Consider the following 17,752-nt stretch of genomic DNA (forward strand, 5'->3'; position numbering starts at 1 on the left):
AATCCATGCACCCCCACCTCAGCCCTTGCACCCCCCTGAGCCCTTGAATCCCCCTCAGCCCTTGCACCCTCCCCCCCAGTCCAAGCACCCTCCCCCTCTAGTCAATGTAGAACCCCCCCCCCCCCAATCCGAGCTACCCCCCTCCCCCCACCCAGTCTATGCACCTCCACCTCTAGTCAATACAGAGCCCTCTCCAAGCCATGCACCCCCCCCCCCCCCAGTCTATACATCCCCCCTAATCCATGCCCCCACCCTAGTCTATACACCCCCCTGAGCCCTTGCACCCTCCCCTGTAGTCAATGCAGAGCCCTCCCCAGTCCATGCACCCCCCTAATCTATACAACCCCACTCCATGTGTCCCCCTCTATTCTCTATACCCTCTTGAGCCCTTGTATCCCCCCTTAGCCCATACACCCCCCTGATCCCTCCAGCCCCGCTCCTCTCACCTTCCCCACTTGCCCCAGCGCTGGACTTTTAAAGCCCCCTCGCTCCGCCATTGGCTGCCCGCTCCCCGTGACGTCACGTCGGCCGTGTCCCCGCCCTTCCTTCCGTCCCCGAGTGACTGGTTGTGTGCAGTCTGGCAGCGGATCGGCGGAGGAGAGAGCACGGCTGATCCCGGACTTCACCCCCCCTCCCCTTCTTCTTCCCAACCCCCCCCGGGCTCCGTCCATCCACCGGCAACCGTACCCGCCAGCGGGCCGCCCCCCCCTCTCCGCCTCCCCCCTCATCCTCCCGGTCTCTCTAGGTGTTTTGGGGGGGTCCCCCTTTGCACATCACCAGGAAAAGGGGGGAGGGTGCACCAGGCGTGGATTTTACATTCATGATTATGGGCGACAAGAAGAGCCCGACCAGGTACAGTGCAGAGGGGGGGATGGGTGGGGGGGGGGGTATTTATTTATATGCAACCAGATGGACATTTAAATCCCCCCTCCCTCTTTGCTTGTTTTGCCAATGCCCTTGCAGAATCAGCCCCCTCCCTGTGTATGTCTTGTTTATGTCCTACTTGGAGCCATCATGCCCCCCCCCCCCCCATTTAAAGGGCCCCTGTCAATGCATTGCATATGATCTTTGCCCTGTGCAACCAGATGCAGGCACCCCCCCCCATCCCCCATGCATGCGCCTGCACCATGCATGCCAATACCCCCCCTTCTTCTTTGCAACAATCCCTTTAAATGAGACCCCAATCACAGACAATGGGGGTAGACCAAGCCTGATCCAGGGATAGGTTGGGGGTGGGGGGTGCTGTCATTGCGCGGCGATCGCCTGCCGTGCGTCTCCTAATGTATATATGATGTATAGGGAGGCGAGGGGAAGTGCGCCAGGGCATTGCTGTGCTATGGCGGCTGAGCCTTTCAGACACAGAACACACTCCCTGCACTGAGCCTCAGACAAAGAGAATATTTACCAGGAGAGAGAGAGAGGAGAGGAGAAAAAGGCGAGGAGCAGGGTGGAGAGGAGAGCGCAACGCCTCCACTGCCCCGAAAAAAATCCAAATAAATGATCATAGTGCCCCCCCCCCCCCATTATTCCTTTTATTGCTAGGTAAGCAAGGTGGGGGGTGAGGGGGGGTGCTCTGGAAGGGATCGGTAGACGGCGGCGGTGGGTGGTTGGAATGTCTTCTATGGAAAGGCTCGCCATGGCTGCTTTTGTCTTTTGTGTTATTTTCACAGTGGGGTGTGTTGTCTTTTTTTTTTTCTCATTAACCCCTTCCTGATCTCACCTTGGAAAAGGGGGGGGTTCCATGAGACAGGAAAGGGTTAACCTTGCCCATCTGCGGGGGGGGCTGAGATGGGAAAACGGGGGGTCGATCCGTCCTCTTTTGCGACGGCGGTCTCCGCTGACAATTAGGGCACTGGCATGAGAGCGGTGGGAGGTGAGGGCAGAGACGTTCGCCTGGCATCAGGCGCCATGGACGAGCGTTTTCCTTTTTTTTTTTTTTCCCTCGCTCGTCTCCTTTTTGACGTTCCGTGCTCTTTAACTCCTCCCGGCCCGGAGGGTTTTTTCTTTTTTTCCCTAGTGTGCGATGCTCCCCGTGGTCACGTAAGGTTAATTTGAAGGGCAGCAAATTTAATCGGAGGTACCGTTGCTGCCTAGTGCCCCCTGCAGTCGCCGAATTGACAGGCTGCACCGCGCGTTCGCTCGGGCATTTTCTTGTTGGGTTCGGTGGGGAGGGAGCGAGGAAATGAAAAAAGTTAGTGTGTGGGGAAAGTCAGGAGGGATGGCGTTGGCGAATGTGAGAATGCCCAGGAAGCCAGGCGTTCGGTGTTTAGAGACGTTGGCGATTGTCTGCCCAGGAAGCCAGGCGTTCGGTGTTTAGAGACGTTTGCGAGTTGGCGATTGACTTATGGTCTCTGCCATATGAAGCTGCCCATACACTCTACAATCTGATTGTACAATATCCTTTAAGCTTACTATATATACCATCTGGTTGTGCAATATCCTTTGATCTAACCATTTACTATACAGTCTGGTTGTACGATATCCATTAGGCTAATCATACACTATACCATCTAGTTGTGCAATATCCTGTAAGCTTGCTATGCAGTCTTGTACAATATTCTTTAAGCTAACTATACAATCTGGTTGTACAATGTCCTTTAAGCTAACCATGCACTATACAATCTGGTTGTGCAATAGCCTTTAAGCTTGTTATGCAGTCTTGTATAATATTCTTTAAGCTAACCATGCGCTATACAATCTAGTTGTACGATATCCTTTAAGCTAACCATGCACTATACAATCTGGTTGTACGATCTCCTTTAAGCCAGCTATGTCCAAACTATGGCCCTCCAGCTCTTCAGGAACTACAATTCCCATCATGCCTAGTCATGTCTGTGAATGTCAGAGAGTTACAATGCCTCATTGGGATTGTAGTTCCTGAACAGCTGGAGGGCCATAGTTTGGACACCCCTGCTTTAAGCTAACCATGCACTATACAATCTGGTTGTACAATATTCTTTTAGCTAACCATATACACTATACAATCTGGTTGTACGATATCCTTTAAGCTAACCATGGACTATATAATCTGGTTGTACCATATCCTTTAAACTAACCATGCCCTATGCAGTCTGGTTGTACAATATTCTTTTAGCTAACCATATGCACTATACAATCTGGTTGTACGATATCCTTTAAACTAACCATGCCCTATGCAGTCTGGTTGTACAATATTCTTTAAGCTAACCATGCACTATACAATCGGGTTGTACAATATCCTTAAAGCTAACCATTCATTATGCAGTCTGGTTGTACAATAACCTGTAATCCAACTATACAATTTGGTTATACAATATCTATCAGGCTAACCATAAACTTGACAACCTCCTTAAGATCCAACATCCCCTATGTAGTACAAGGGTCTATCCGTTTAGATAGAAATTGATTGGATATAATTCATTATTGTAATGTGTGTGTCCACTATTTAGAGTTACCGAAAGCATGTTATAGGGGGACACGCCATTTAATGTGTATCCAGTCAAATAGACCCTTCTACTACATAGCTGATGGCAGATCTAAAGGAGATTGTACAATCAGATTATAGAGTAGTTCCTCCTAAAGCCTACACACAGTCCGGATTTCAGACGACATTGGCCGGTTCAGTAAAACTGGCTGACATTCGGCCCGTCTCTAAGGCTTCTGTCGGACATGCATGCTGGAAAACCAGCAGCTGACCGGCTCCCGATTGGCTGAGATTGCTGTTCTGGGGGGGGGGGGGGGGGGGCAGAGCACCATAGAACAGCTGGGGAGATTGCTGTACTAACATCGAATCGTTAGTACAGTGGCTCCAACCAGAGCTGTCAGTTGTTGCGTTGGACGAAGAAAAAACTATTGGTGTGTGTGCCAGGCTTTACCTTGTATGTTACAATATGATTGTACGATTTCCTGTAGTTTTGCCAACAGCTTTGTAGTACAAGGGCCTGCCAGGCTGAATGTTGACTGATTGGATAGATTGGGTTTGCATAGTTTTGGTAAATCAGAAGTTGATTGTATGATTGAGTGATCAGATTGTTAAGTGTATGCGAGCTTTAAGCTGGCTATAAAAATGTCTGAATTTTGATCTATGTATAGGCAGGTTGGTTGTACAGAAGTCGGTCTACCTATCCACTCCTGCACAACCAATCTGTTGGGCTTTTCCTGATCAATCAGTGCCGCCGGTTATAATCTGCAGCACTGATCAGTGTATTCTGGCTGTAGGGAAGTCTCCCCGCTGTCATAATACAATCGCTCAGCAGGGGGAGTGATTCCCCCGTCCGTATCAAGTGTGTAGATGGGGGAGCTGGGTCATCGGTTTGTGAATGACGCATGCATGGGCTAACTTAAAGCAGAGCTCCACCCAAAGAGCGAAGCTCCACTTGTTTGCGCCCCCTCCACTGCCACATTTTGGCGGGGAGGAGGGAAGTGACAGGTACCCTCTCCCGCTTCTGGCTTAGTTTGCTGCGTCAAACCGAGCCATAAGTTTGCCCCCCCCCCTCCCCCGCAGTCTCCCGAGACACATGACCGGTTCCAGAAGACCGGATAGGAGAAATGGAAGGAGGGTGCACCGGCCTAGTGCATTATCCTTGGTAAAAAGATATTTTATTGAAGGTACTCACAAACAAATGCTTGATGCAGGCATATCACAATGGAGTGGCTGTAGTGCCCACAGTATCACATCATGGATGAAAAAGTCCACAAAAACTGGCTGACGCATTTCGAGGCCCTGCCTCTTCAGAGAGTTAGCACTGAAGAAGAGGCAGAACCTCGAAACACGTCAGCCAGTTTATGTGGACATTTTTTTTCATCTATGAAGTGATACTGTGGGCACTACAGCCACTCCATTGTGATATGCCCGTATCAAAGATTTGTTTGAGTACCTTTCTTATATAAAATAAAATATTTTTACCAGGGATAATGCACTAGGCCGGTGCGCCCTCCGTCCATTTCTCCTATCCAGTTGCTCAGACATCGCTAGTCTTGTGAGGACGGCAAGGTGGCATTTATTTGATTCAGCCTGGACGGAGATCCTAGAGCAGTGATGGCAAATCTTGGCACCCCAGATGTTTTGGAACTACGTTTCCCATGATGCTCAGCTACACTGCAGAGTGCACGGCATTATGGGAAATGTGAAACATCTGGGGTGCGAAGGTTCGCCATCACTGTCCTAGAGTATAACCTCTTTGGGGCCGACCTTTAAGGGCAGGAGAATTGTGTTGGGTTTCTTTGGAAGTTCCAGAAGATGGCTGGACCATTGACAAGGGGCATGCAAAGTAGGATAACCCATTATAAGGATGCCCGCGCCTTCACCCAAAGCTGATTATAGAATCGGCTCAGGTGAGGACAGCGCTGGATCCCTGGACAGGGAAGTCTCCTTATATTGAAAGTCTGCAGCTACAGTATTTGTAACTTCTGACTTTAATTTTTTTTTCTTGGAGTCTGGAGCTCCTCTTTAAGGTCACCTCAATATATCCTGACAGCCAGCCTTCGCTGTAATATAAGGACCTCCCTCATCTATCCAGTCAGTATGGCAGATTCTCATACTACAAAGTTTTTTATAGAAGATTGTACAATCAGATTGTATAGTGTGTGGTCACCATGTTGGGTTTGTCTGCTGTGCCATTCCTCTGCAATGCTGATATCCTCCCTGTTCTGTCTCTCCGGCACCAATATTTCACTGACCCAGAACGAGTAATCTGATCGGGATCCATGTCTGAGAACTGGTTCTGCATCAGTGAGCCAGGCAACTGGCATTTCTGGAAAATAGGAAATGGTTTTCTTGTGGTTCCCTGTCAGTAGAAGTTCCTGATTTTCCCCCCCCCCCCTTTTTAGATATTTGACATTCATATACCATTGCTGGTGTCCTGTGTTTGTTACACATCTTCATCTTAGGTTTAACCCTGCAATTAGAGAAAGGGCTGCAGTCGATGTGATCCTTTAATGCTTGTTTCCTGGCTGTTTGACATTAGTACATTTGTGAGTCACAGACCTGTAACCGGCATGCTGTAAACACATCCGAATTCTATTTCTGTTCTTGTTCCAAGTCCTGGAATGAGGGAATTATAGAGGCTGCCCTTGCTGGCCATTCCTTCTGGAAATGGCAGTTACCTGGCTGTCATGCTTGGCTCCAATGGACCTTTAAAGTGGTTGTAAACTCTTCCATGTTCCCAGTGCAGTGAGTGGCCTCAGGTGATACACATGAGAGGAAATCAATCCTGCATAAGTTGTATCTCTTTATCTGCAGTCTTCTCTTCTCTGCATCCATTCAGAGTGCAGACTTTGCACAGGATCTCTCAGCTCTGAAAAGCAGGGGGCGGAGAGCTGAAGTTACATCAGTTAGGAGAGCCGATTGGAGGGAAGGGACACACCCCCACCCTTCACACAGCACACAGGAATAGAGCTGAGGCTGTCAATCAGCTGGAGCTCCCTCCCCTGTCACCATTGTTCTCTTGGTGTCAGGAAAACTTGTCAGAAGTGATTAATGCTGATTGTGGAGGAAGGAAGTAGCAGACAAATAACTCTTAGGCCCCAGTCCATTCTGCTCAGGGGGAATCGATCCGCCAATCCCTGCTGAGCAGGCGGATGACAGCACTGTCTCTGCTCTGTGCGCGGAGACCGAGCTGTCAGATCCCCGCTGTCCTCTATGGGAGATTGGATGAGAACGAATCGCCTGTCTGTTCTCATCCGATCCGATCCTCCAGACGGATGGAAAATAGGGTTTCCATCCATCCGAATTTCATGGACAGGGTCGGATCGGATAGCAGCGGGTGTCAGTGGACATGTCTCCACTGACACCCGCTGCCCCATAGGGATGCATGGAGCATCCGATCAGGTCTGCCTGAAAAACTGACAGGTGGATTGGATCTGATCACCCGGGTGAAAGGGGCCTTTGTGCTCTGGATTGAGGCAACTACACACTATAGAGGGATATGCTTTGTTCATATTCCATACCTGAGGTTTACAACCACTTTAAAGCTGAATTCCCAGGAAAAGAAAAATCCTCCCTTGCAGTGGGGCTCCCCCTGACACTGCAAGGGTTAAATGTTCACCTTATTCATCTGATCCCGCAGGCTCCTTCCATGCTATGTGATTGGCTCCTGCCACCTCTTCTCCAAGGCGCTCCCTGTGATTGGCTCCCGCCACCTCTTCTCCAAGGCACTCCCATGGTCACAGACATGCTGACCTCATCAAATACAATGCCAGGCCAACTAGCCCTGCGTTGTACATGAGAGCACAGAGGGACCGCCTACAAGCTGGAGGGGGATTAGAGGAGCGCCCACTGCTGGAGGAGTGTGGATGAGGGAAAGTCTTTTTACTGGTAAATTGAGTATTTAACCCTTGCAAAGCTTTGTTTACACTTGTGGTTGGAGGGCGGTAAAAACAGGCAGTTAAGCCACGCTTTTACCAATCCCCCCCTAAGCTGCAAAGGCATCCATATGGGGAATACACCTCATCCCCATTTCAAGTGGCATAGTGATGCGGGGGTTAAAACGGGCAGTGAGGAGGTGACATCATCCCTCTTCATCGTCTGTCACATGTCCTATGAATGCGATCCTCTGGAGCGCTTTTCAGAGGGCAAGTGCAATTGTAAACAAGCCCCAAAGAAGGAATTTTCTTTTTGCCAGAGTTCTGCTTTAAGGATCACTGAAGCCAAGCATGATGGGCAGGTTAGTCGTTTTATCTGCAATAAAAGCCTCCGGAATTCTGTTACTCCAAGGTATCTTTTATAGTGGAACTCTGCAATACTAGGAATGACCTGTATGGAATCTCTCACCAGCAATGTTTGTCTTCTGCGTCCTCCTTCTTACAGCAACTGCCATTTTTTTTAAGGAAAAAATGATAAATCTGATGAAGTCCGTCCTGCATTAAAAATGGCAGTTTTTGGTTTTCTGAGTCCCTTCTGTATCATTGTTTTATTATCTGCTGATCTTGCCAGTAAATCCATCATTATTTTATTTCCCGTTCCAACAAAAGTGACTGGTACAGAGGTTGGGACAAACCATGTAAAACTGCCGGGGTGCCTACAACAGTTATTATTATTATTATTATTATCATTTATAAAGGGTTTATATCGCGCCAACAGTTTGTGCACCGCTTTACAATGTAGAAGGGGACAGTCCAATCCCAATACACTATTCATAGAATTTGAATCTTTGTCCTAAAATAGAACCTGTTGCTGTAACTGCCCAGAACGTTTTAGATGGTCTTGATTTGGTTTGTTTCTTACTTACACCCAATTCACACTTGTGCGACTTGTCATGCGACTTTGAACATCCCCCCTTGCTCAGAGCTGAGGCTGTCAATCACAGGCTGTGTGCTGGAGCTCCCTCCCTGGTCACCTTATTTTTTGTCTTGGTGTCAGGAAAACTTGTCAGAAGTGATTCATGCTGCTAGCAGAGGAATGAGGCAGCAGTCAGAAATGACAATTAGTGCTCCTAATTAAGACAAATACACACTATAGAGCAGTGATGGCGAACCTTGGCACCCCAGGAGTTTTGGAACTACATTTCCCATGATGCTCGTGCACTCTGCAGTGTGGTTGAGCATCATGGGAAATGTAGTTCCAAAGTATCTGGGGTGCCAATGTTCATCATCACTGCTATAGAGGGATATGCTTTGTTCATAATTTATGTCTGAGGTTTACAACCTTTTAAGAGCTTGTTCACATATGCGGCAGGGCCTGCTGTACCTATGAAAAGCAATCCATGCTGGGATCGCTTTTCAGAGGTTTTCACAGGTGGTGAGGAGGCGGATTTTCGCCTGCTTGGACCCCACAATAATGTACTGCATTGCACGCAGTTGTGGGGCACTTGCAGAGCAGCCCTATTCTTTTTAATGGATTGCAGGCGGTAGTGCTCAGCAGCAGCAACAAGGGGTAAACTTCCTGCCCAGAAGCAAAGCGTTGTTGCTCCAGCATGTGTATACCCTCAGCTGCTGCCTCTGCAGCTAAAGGGGAGCGGCTGGGGGCTCAAACGCAGGGTTTTAATGCCCTCCCCAAACCCTAGTGTGAATGGGCCCGAAATCCATCAACCGCTTTGAAAACGACCTTGTCCACAGGGTGACAACACTGCTGTGTGATTTTGATGGCAGAACATACAACTTTGTCACCCTGTTAGTGGAAAAGTATCTGCTCTGATGGCAGGATCAACAGGTAATAAAACTTTATTATATGGGGGACTCAGATTATCCAAAACTGGACCAGCTGCACTCATTTAAAAAAAAAAAAAAAAATATATATATAATTTCTGTATGGGAAGACTAGACAGGAAGTCAGTTGTTGTGAATGTTTTTTTCCCCAAACAATAGAATATTTTCTGCATTGCCGGCATTGTATGTATTTGCACACGAGTGTAATTAAAAGCTGTGTAAATAAAGCAGCGTGGTATTTGGAAGGCATTTCAGTTTGGTTTGTGTGTGCCGTTGTTTGATGAAGGGACGTGTCTGCTCTCCGGAATGCATGAGTCAGTGGGACGAGTGAACGCTTAAAGTGAGGAAATACGGGAGCCGCCATTGTGGAATCGCTTTTAAAGCTGCAGACTCTGGGGCTGCCATTCTTGTGAGTCACTGACTGGGAACAGCCGTGTGGTTTGTAAAGTCTTAGGCTGGCCATACATTATACAATCTGATTGTATAATCGCCTTTAGGTCTGCCATCAGCTATGTAGTGCAAGGGACTGCTTGGCTGGATATAAATTGAATCGTTTAGACAGGTCCCCTTACTACAAAGCATTGGTAAATCAGTAGAAATTGTATAGAGATTGTACAAGGGTCTCCAAACTTTCTAAACAAAGGGGCCAGTATACTGCCCTTCAGAATTTATCCCCATCATTGGTGTCAGTGGCGGGAGGAACTGTGCCCCAACGTCGGGGGGGGGGGGGTGCGGGGAACCGTGCCTCAAAGTTGGGGGGTGACCATGCCTCAACGTTGGGGGGGTGACTGTGCCCCTACATCGGTGTCGAGGGGGGGCGTACCCCGATGTTGGGGAGGGGGGGACCGTGCCCCATCATCGGTGTTGGTGGGGACCGTGTCCCGACGTCGCTGTTGGGGGTGGACACCGTGCCCTGGTGTGGGGGAGGGACCGAGCCCCGACCTCAGGGGGGGAGGGACCGTGCCCCGAACTCGGGGGGGCCTTGCTCCAACCTCAGTTGGGGGGGGCGTGCCCTGACGTCAGGGGACGACCGTACTCCAACGTCAATGTCGGGGGGGAACCGTACCCCGATGTCAGTGTCGAGGGGGGGGCGGGAGACTGTGCCCCGATGTTGATGTCAGTGGGGGGACGGGACTGTGCCCCCGACGTCTGTGTCAGTGCGGGGGGGAAACAGTGCACTGTTGGTGTCAGTGGGGGAGGAACAGTGCTCCATTGTTGGTGCTAGTGGGGGGGGGGCAGTGCCCAGTTGTTGGGGGTCAGTGGAGGGTGGGGGGGACAGTGTTACATCCCCATTGACTTCTATGGGACCCTCTGTGGTGGTCCCTGGCCTCAGCACACAGCCCCCATTAACTTCTATGGGACCCTCTGTGGTGGTCCCCTGGCCTTGGCTCACAGCCCCATTGACTTCTATGGGACCCTCTGTGGTGGTCCCTGGCCTTGGCTCACAGCCCCATTGACTTCTATGGGACCCTCTGTGGTGGTCCCTAGCCTCAGCACACAGCCACCATTGACTTCTATGGGACCTTCTGTGATGGTCCCTGGCCTCAGCACATAGTCTCATTAACCCGTGGTCGCACTAGCATCATGCTTGCAATGCCCTTGACAGCTAATGACACCCTATATGCACCAAGCATAAAGCGCAGTTTTGTGACTGCAAGGGTGCGCAAATGTCTTAAAAATGGGCCTTTGTCACTTCGGCTGCCCTATGTGTGAAGACTGATGTTGTGTTATGGTCAATGGAACCCCAATTTATGTCTATGGGGCTGTAATGGGCAGCACTGCTGGATGTAAACAAATGGCGGAGCTGCAGCCTTCAGATGAATGTAAATAGAGGGGGAATGGGAACGGTTGGGTCAGGGAAAGGGGTGGGTTAAGAAGGATAAGCCCTTTGTTTATATAGGGCACTTCCTTTAAATGTAACCTTTCTTCTCTGGAAACTGAAATGCGATTTCCTGCTCTGTATCGGTTTGTTCTGTATTATTGGTTTGTTCTGTTATCCGCTTTTTAGGTTGAATTAGGGAAGGGGTGATACATATCCTCCAATACAATAAGACCATCTACTCGGTACCATCCATTGCAACAATTCTTTATTGGTTACATGGCAGGATACAGCAGTAAGATGCTAACACGTTTCGTCCGAAGCCTTACTCATAGCATGCGAGGCGTGATACATATCTTCTATGGCAGGGGTGTCAAACTGCGTTTCATCTTAGGCCGCATCAGCATTATGGTTGTCCTCAAAGCGCCGGTTGTATCTGTAAGACTAAATAAATGTATCTGCTCTTTATCGTAATAAATAATTGCCTCTGCATTCAGTTATTCTAATCAAATGCAGAGGTAATCGAAAAGTCTGCATTCGGTTTTACTAATAACTTAAGTCTTAAAGCGGAGTCCCCCCCCCCCCCCTTTTTAAAAATGACCATGAGGGCACTTACCTGTCCTGTCCTGTTTGAATCGGCTCTCGGGTGCTGGTGTCGCCATCTTGGCTAAGGGCAGTTCGGCTTCACAACCAGGATTCCTACTGCACATGCGCAAATTGCACTGCGCTCTGTGAATGGGCCAGCTGCAAGGGGGGAGGGACAAAGTCGGCTGTGTACACAAAAATACAATTGTATCAATATCCTAATTTATGTGTGTGGCCCCTTTATTTAGGCATATAGGCATAGCGCTATTTATATTTAATGATTTCTATTTTTTTTGATTTTCAGGCCAAAAAGGCAAGCTAAGCCTTCAGCCGATGAAGGATATTGGGATTGTAGCGTGTGCACTTTTAGGAACAGTGCGGAAGCCTTCAAGTGCAGTATATGCGATGTGCGGAAAGGAACGTCAACCAGGTACAGTCCATTGCTAAGATCTTTCCTACCTTAAAGGTGAACTCCAGCCAGCACCTAAAAGTCCCCTCAAACCCCGCCTTTCCCCTGTGGGAGAGAAAAGCTTTTTTTAACACATTTTTTCAGTTACTTCCTGGTTTCTTGCCTAGGCAAATGATGTCATACATCCCAGGAGAGGAGAGGAGGAGGGTCTTTCTCAGCTAAGCACACCCTCTTGCCTGCATGTCTGAGCAAAGGGCAGATGGATTGCAGGAAATAAATGCTACATGAATCACTTGCCCTTACTCAAGATGGCCACTGCCAAAAATTCTAGGGGGGTGTTTTTCAAAGTGATTTCTCAACAAAACAAAAAATGGAGACCTGGATGGATGCAGGAGTTTGCTTTGATTATTAAAACTAAATTAAATAGCGTTTTTGGTTTGTGGTGCTCAGATGCAGTGAAGCTCCGCTTTAAAACTAAACATTTTGAACAAAATTCTACTAGTGTATGGCAAGCATTGATCCAGCCCCTCCCTGCACCATGGCTCTGCATCCTCTAGCCCAGCTTTTTCAACCAGGGTGCCTCCTAGGTTCTTCAGCGGTGCCTTGGCAAAATGGCAACAAATTGCCAGGGGTTTTTGTGAAATTACAACCCTGGGCACTGTGCGGGTCGAGCCTTTGGCACCCTGACAACCCTGGGCACTGTGCGGGTCAAGTCACTGGCACCCTGACAACCAGTGACATAATTGGTTGATAAGGAGAATGACGGGTGCTTGGACAGCATACTTTTTTACTCCTCCTCCTGAAAAATGGAAACAAATTGTCACAGGTTTTTACTTTACAACCCTGGGCACTGTGTGGGTCAAGCCACTGGCACCCTGACAACCCTGGGCACTGTGCGGGTCAAGCCACTGGCACCCTGACAACCCTGGGCACTGTGTGGGTCAAGCCACTGGCACCCTGACAACCCTGGGCACTGTGTGGGTCAAGCCACTGGCACCCTGACAACCCTGGGCACTGTGCGGGTCAAGCCACTGGCACCCTGACAACCCTGGGCACTGTGCGGGTCAAGCCACTGGCACCCTGACAACCCTGGGCACTGTGCGGGTCAAGCCACTGGCACCCTTACAACCCTGGGCACTGTGCGGGTCAAGCCACTGGCACCCTGACAACCCTGGGCACTGTGCGGGTCAAGCCACTGGCACCCTGACAACCCTGGGCACTGTGCGGGTCAAGCCACTGGCACCCTGACAACCAGTGATATCACTGGGTGATTAGGAGAATGAGGGGTGCTTGCACAGCATCCTTGTTTACTCCTCCTCCTCCCTTCTCCATCAGCAATGGGGTCACATTAGCAAATAGAAGAAGAGAAACTGAGGGAGAAGAGAAACCCTAGAATACTAGCCGTACCAGTTTGTGCAATGTTATTACGATAGTGAAGGAATAAATCACTTCTAATGTTGGATGGCCCGTGTGTATGGATGTTGCTGCCTTATGCAAAACTATTAGTTTAGAAGGGGTTGCCTCGAGATTGCGCAGAATTATTAGGGGGGCCACAACTGAAAAAAGGTTGAGAAATATTGCTCCTAGCTGTTTGGCTTGCAGAAATGAACGAGATAAATCCCGATGAGTATAGCTGTGTATGGCTTTCCCCAATCCCCTACCCACTTGATTGGAAAAAGTGCCTGGAGTTCCCCTTTAATTGGACAAAGTGCTTTGCTATCCATGTATCACTGCTGTTACTTTACATCATTTGTGTAAATTCAGGGAAATCCTCCCGAACACCGATGTCAGTCGGGCGTTGTGTTATGTGACTTTTAAAAAGTAAAAGTGAAGTTTCCTTTTTAATAGGATGTGCTGGTAATGATGTACAAAGTGTCAGAGGGACAAATGATGTCCTAAAAACATTTCATATATTGCACCTTACCAGTTCTTGGATGCGATGGCTGCATTCGTTTTCTTTTTTTAGACTTTCCTTCTTCTATTTTCATCTGGAGATCCAGCCAGTAAGTCTGTTGTTTTTCAAAAGCTCGCCAGCAGAATGTATCAGTTTACATGGACAAGACAAACCATTGAACACAGGCAGCGGTGCTTACAATGACCAGTTTTTTGCCGTTACTGAATTTAAAGTGTTAGCGTATCTAAATCTGCTAGTACATTTAATACTATCCCCCTTAGACTGGCAATGCTGCTGTCTGCTGTGGCTCCTATGCTCATTCCTCCAGAGTTGTCTCATTATTATAGCAGGCGTGTTACTGGCCAGATCACCAGCTGAAAAAGCCAAAGAAAATGAATGCAGCCATTTTATCTAAAGATTGGTAAGCTGCAATAGAATGTATTTTTAGTTTTGGGTTTATACAATCTGCTTCTAATTCTGTATGGTCAGTAAAAGGTTCTGTGGTGTTCTGATGCGGGGAGCCGGCAGGAGAGGCTCGGCATGTGTGGTGTTTATCATTTTGTTTTTCAGCCCTGATAAAGGGAGTGTTCGGCCCCTGAAACGTGTTGGCTGCTTTCTATAGAAATTCACCTGACACTCTGTGTGACACTCTTCATCTTCACACTCCCGGGATTTGTCCTTGTGATGTTTCTTGCTACTTTCAGTTGTTCTCCATTGCTGTTGCTGCTCTCCTCTTCTGAAGATGTGAACTGTCTGGCTGTCATGCTGACCCAGAACAAGTACACAGATTGGCCCTCAGACTTCTCTGATCTGTATGCTTGTTCCAGGTCAGTGACTTGTAATGTATTGGAGCCAAGGGGTCAGAACAGCAGCTGGGATGGGGGCTTTGAAAGGTTTGAAGTTGTTGGATTAAATTGACAGCCTATATATAACAACTTTATTTTTTGGAAAGTGGTCGGCCATGGAAGCTGCCCAGCTGATGCCACTGGTGGAGCCTGGCAGGTCATGCTGGGTCTTGTAGTTGCCCGGCTAATGTTACTGGTGGCAGCTGGCAGGTCATGCTGGGTCTTGTGGTTTCCCTAGCAGCGGTTACTGGTGGAGGCTGGTAGGTAATGCTGGGTTTTGTAGTTCCTTGCCAGCTGTTACTGGTGGCAGCTGGCAGGTCATGCCGAGTCTTGTAGTTCCCTGGCAGCTGTTACTGGTGGCAACTTGCAGGTCATGCTGGGTCTTGTAGTTCCCTGGCAGCTGTTACTGGTGGCAGCTTGCAGATCATGCTGGGTCTTGTAGTTGCCTGGCAGCTAATACTGGTGGCAGCTGGCAGGGCATGCTGGGTCTTGTAGTTCCTTGGCCGCTGGCAGGTCATGCTGGGTCTTGTAGTTCCTAGGCAGCAGTTACTGGTGGCAGCTGGCAGGTCATGCTGGGTCTTGTAGTTGCCCGGCTGCTGTTACTGGTGGTAGCTAGGTCATGCTGGGTCTTGTAGTTCTCTGGCAGCTGTTACTGGTGGCAGCTGGCAGGTCATGCTGGGTCTTGTAGTTGCCCAGCTGCTGTTACTGGTGGTAGCTAGGTCATGCTGGGTCTTGTAGTTCCCTGGCAGCTGTTAGTGGTGGCAGCTGGCAGGTCATGCTGGGTCTTGTAGTTGCCGAGCTGTTACTAATGGAGGCTGGATAGACTTGCTGGTCCTTTTAGTTGCCTTAAGTTTAACTGCTGGGGCATGCTGCATCTTGTAGCCCCCCCCTCCCAGCTGCTTATACTGGTGGAGGCTGGAAGGTCATGCTGGGTCTTGTAGTTGAGCAGCTGCTGTTACTGGTGGAGGCTGGCAAGTAATGATGGGTCTTAGTCCCCTAGCTGTTTATACTGGTGGAGCCTGGAAGGTCATGCTGGGTCTTGTAGTTGCCCAGCTGCTGTTACTGGTGGAGACTGGCAGGCCATGCTGGGTCTTGCAGTTCCCCAGCGGCCATCATTGAATAGGTTGATGTCTGTCTATATAAGAAGCATTACTGCACTCTTTTCTGAAAGCCGTGTCCGGATACAGCGCTGGGACCCGGCATCCCTGTCCTGGTTTAGGATTCTCTCCTTATAGTTGCTTTACTAGTCAGTGAGTCACTGATCTGAGACAAGCATGCAGCCAGTGAGGGCATTCCTACCGATCAGCATGTTACAGATCATTGACTCACTACTAACCGTGAAACAAATAAGGATGACGGCAGTTGCCAGGCACACCCCTGTATAGGGATAAGAGAGCCGAGGCGGCCATCATTACTATTTATAAAGGTCTCTGATTTGCTGCATCACAAAATGACCTTTTCCTGGAGCCACTGAGTGTTTTTTTTTTTTTTTTTTTCCTTTGAAAAGTAAATGTTAATCTGAAATGAGGATGTTTATTTTGTATCGTAAACTATTGCAATTTATTTTCAAATAAGGTCAGTTTTTCACTATTTTCCATCCTTTATTACATCTCATTGCTGCTGATCTCCTGCAGCTGCTTTGTCTACATGTATTGCACTCCTCCCACCAGCCCACCCACTGTGTGCATCAGGGCTGAGGGCTCTACAGAGGACTACTGAGGCAGGGTGATGTCATGTTTTAAGGAAGCTTGTGGCCACTCCCACCAGCCATGATCTGCCTGCATTGCATAGAGAAGTATAGAGACCCAGTGATGATGTAAAAAAAAAAAGTATGCAAGGGTAGATTTGGACGTGAGTCTAAATCTTCCTGTCCTCCAAAACTCTAAGGCTCGTACATACTATAAGAAAATTGGGCGAACATTTTCATCCAAGAAATTCCCGTACGGTTTTCGCATAGTGTGTACACAACTTTCAACAGCCGATTCTGAATTCTCGAAGGGACAAACTCCAAAATTTTTCTTGTACGGAAAAAAAAAAAACGTACGATTATCGTTTAATATGTATAGTTTTTTACGATTTTTGCACAAGAAAAATCAGAAAGGAAAGACTGCGCATGATCCAAAACAATAAACAAAGGAAAATCCTTTGACGTTCGGGAATTTTTGTTCATTGGTTCTGATTTGCTGTGAAACTAGGAAAATTTAACAATCGTTCACCCGATTTTCTTATAGTGTGTACCCCACTTAACTGCGACCGGATTGAGATTCAGAGACTACTAGCGGGCGGTGAGGAACCAATGTGGCATCTCCTCGCTGCCTGTTATAACCCCATTTTTACCAACAAACGTGCTACAACTGTGTGCACTGCGGGGCGTTTGTGGTGCTTCGCCATTTTCATGAGTGTGTTCTACGTGTGGAGTAGACTTTGGCTTTGACATCGCCACCATGGCATGTGAGTCCGCTGCCTATTGCAGCCTAAAGTGTTACTGAACCCAGGACCCTGCATTCTCTATATCTGCTCTCCCACACTACACAGAACATGGAAATACAATTACTTTAGTAAATATAAACTGCTAAATACCTTTTCCCATCAGCAGTATATAGCAGTCTTGTGGCTTCTATCAGTGTCTTACTAAAGCTTGTAGGAGGAGTTTTCATTCTATTCTGACTGTCTTATGAGGCTGCAGGACCCCTGACCCTCTGTCTGGACAGTGCTGATTGGCCCTGGACTGATCACATGCACTTTCCTAAGGAAAAAAAAAACTCTAGCATCGGGGTCTTCAAACTATGGCCCTCCAGTTGTTCAGGAACTACAATTCCCATCATGCCTATTCATATCTGTGATTGTCAGAGTTTTACGATGCCTCATGGGATGTGTAGTTCCGCAACAGCTGGAGGGCCGTAGTTTGAGGATCCCTGCAAATACACACCAAACTGATCATGTGCAGAGTGTCCCCCAAGGCTCTGTACTATCTGGAGATGGATTGGGGACTGTGGAAGAAGGGGAGGATCAGAGAAGACAGGATCAAACAGCCTTTTTACACCATGCACAGGATTAACCCCTTAGGTTCCACAGTG

General features: G+C 48.4%; 1 protein-coding gene across 1 annotated transcript in view; it reads left to right on the forward strand.

Moving 5' to 3' along the window:
- The first annotated feature begins 642 nt into the window (after positions 1 to 642).
- RYBP (RING1 and YY1 binding protein) overlaps positions 643 to 17,752 on the forward strand; it is a 118,002-nt gene continuing 100,892 nt past the window's right edge. The window contains exons 1-2 of the mRNA XM_082266115.1: positions 643 to 852; positions 11,832 to 11,957. Of these exons, the coding sequence (XP_082122241.1) occupies positions 821 to 852; positions 11,832 to 11,957 (158 nt within the window). The 5' untranslated portion in view covers positions 643 to 820. The remainder of the gene's footprint in view (positions 853 to 11,831; positions 11,958 to 17,752) is intronic.

The sequence above is a fragment of the Pelophylax lessonae genome (genome assembly GCF_965119305.1).
Source record: "Pelophylax lessonae genome assembly, chromosome: 8".
Classification (NCBI taxonomy): Eukaryota; Metazoa; Chordata; class Amphibia; order Anura; family Ranidae; genus Pelophylax; species Pelophylax lessonae.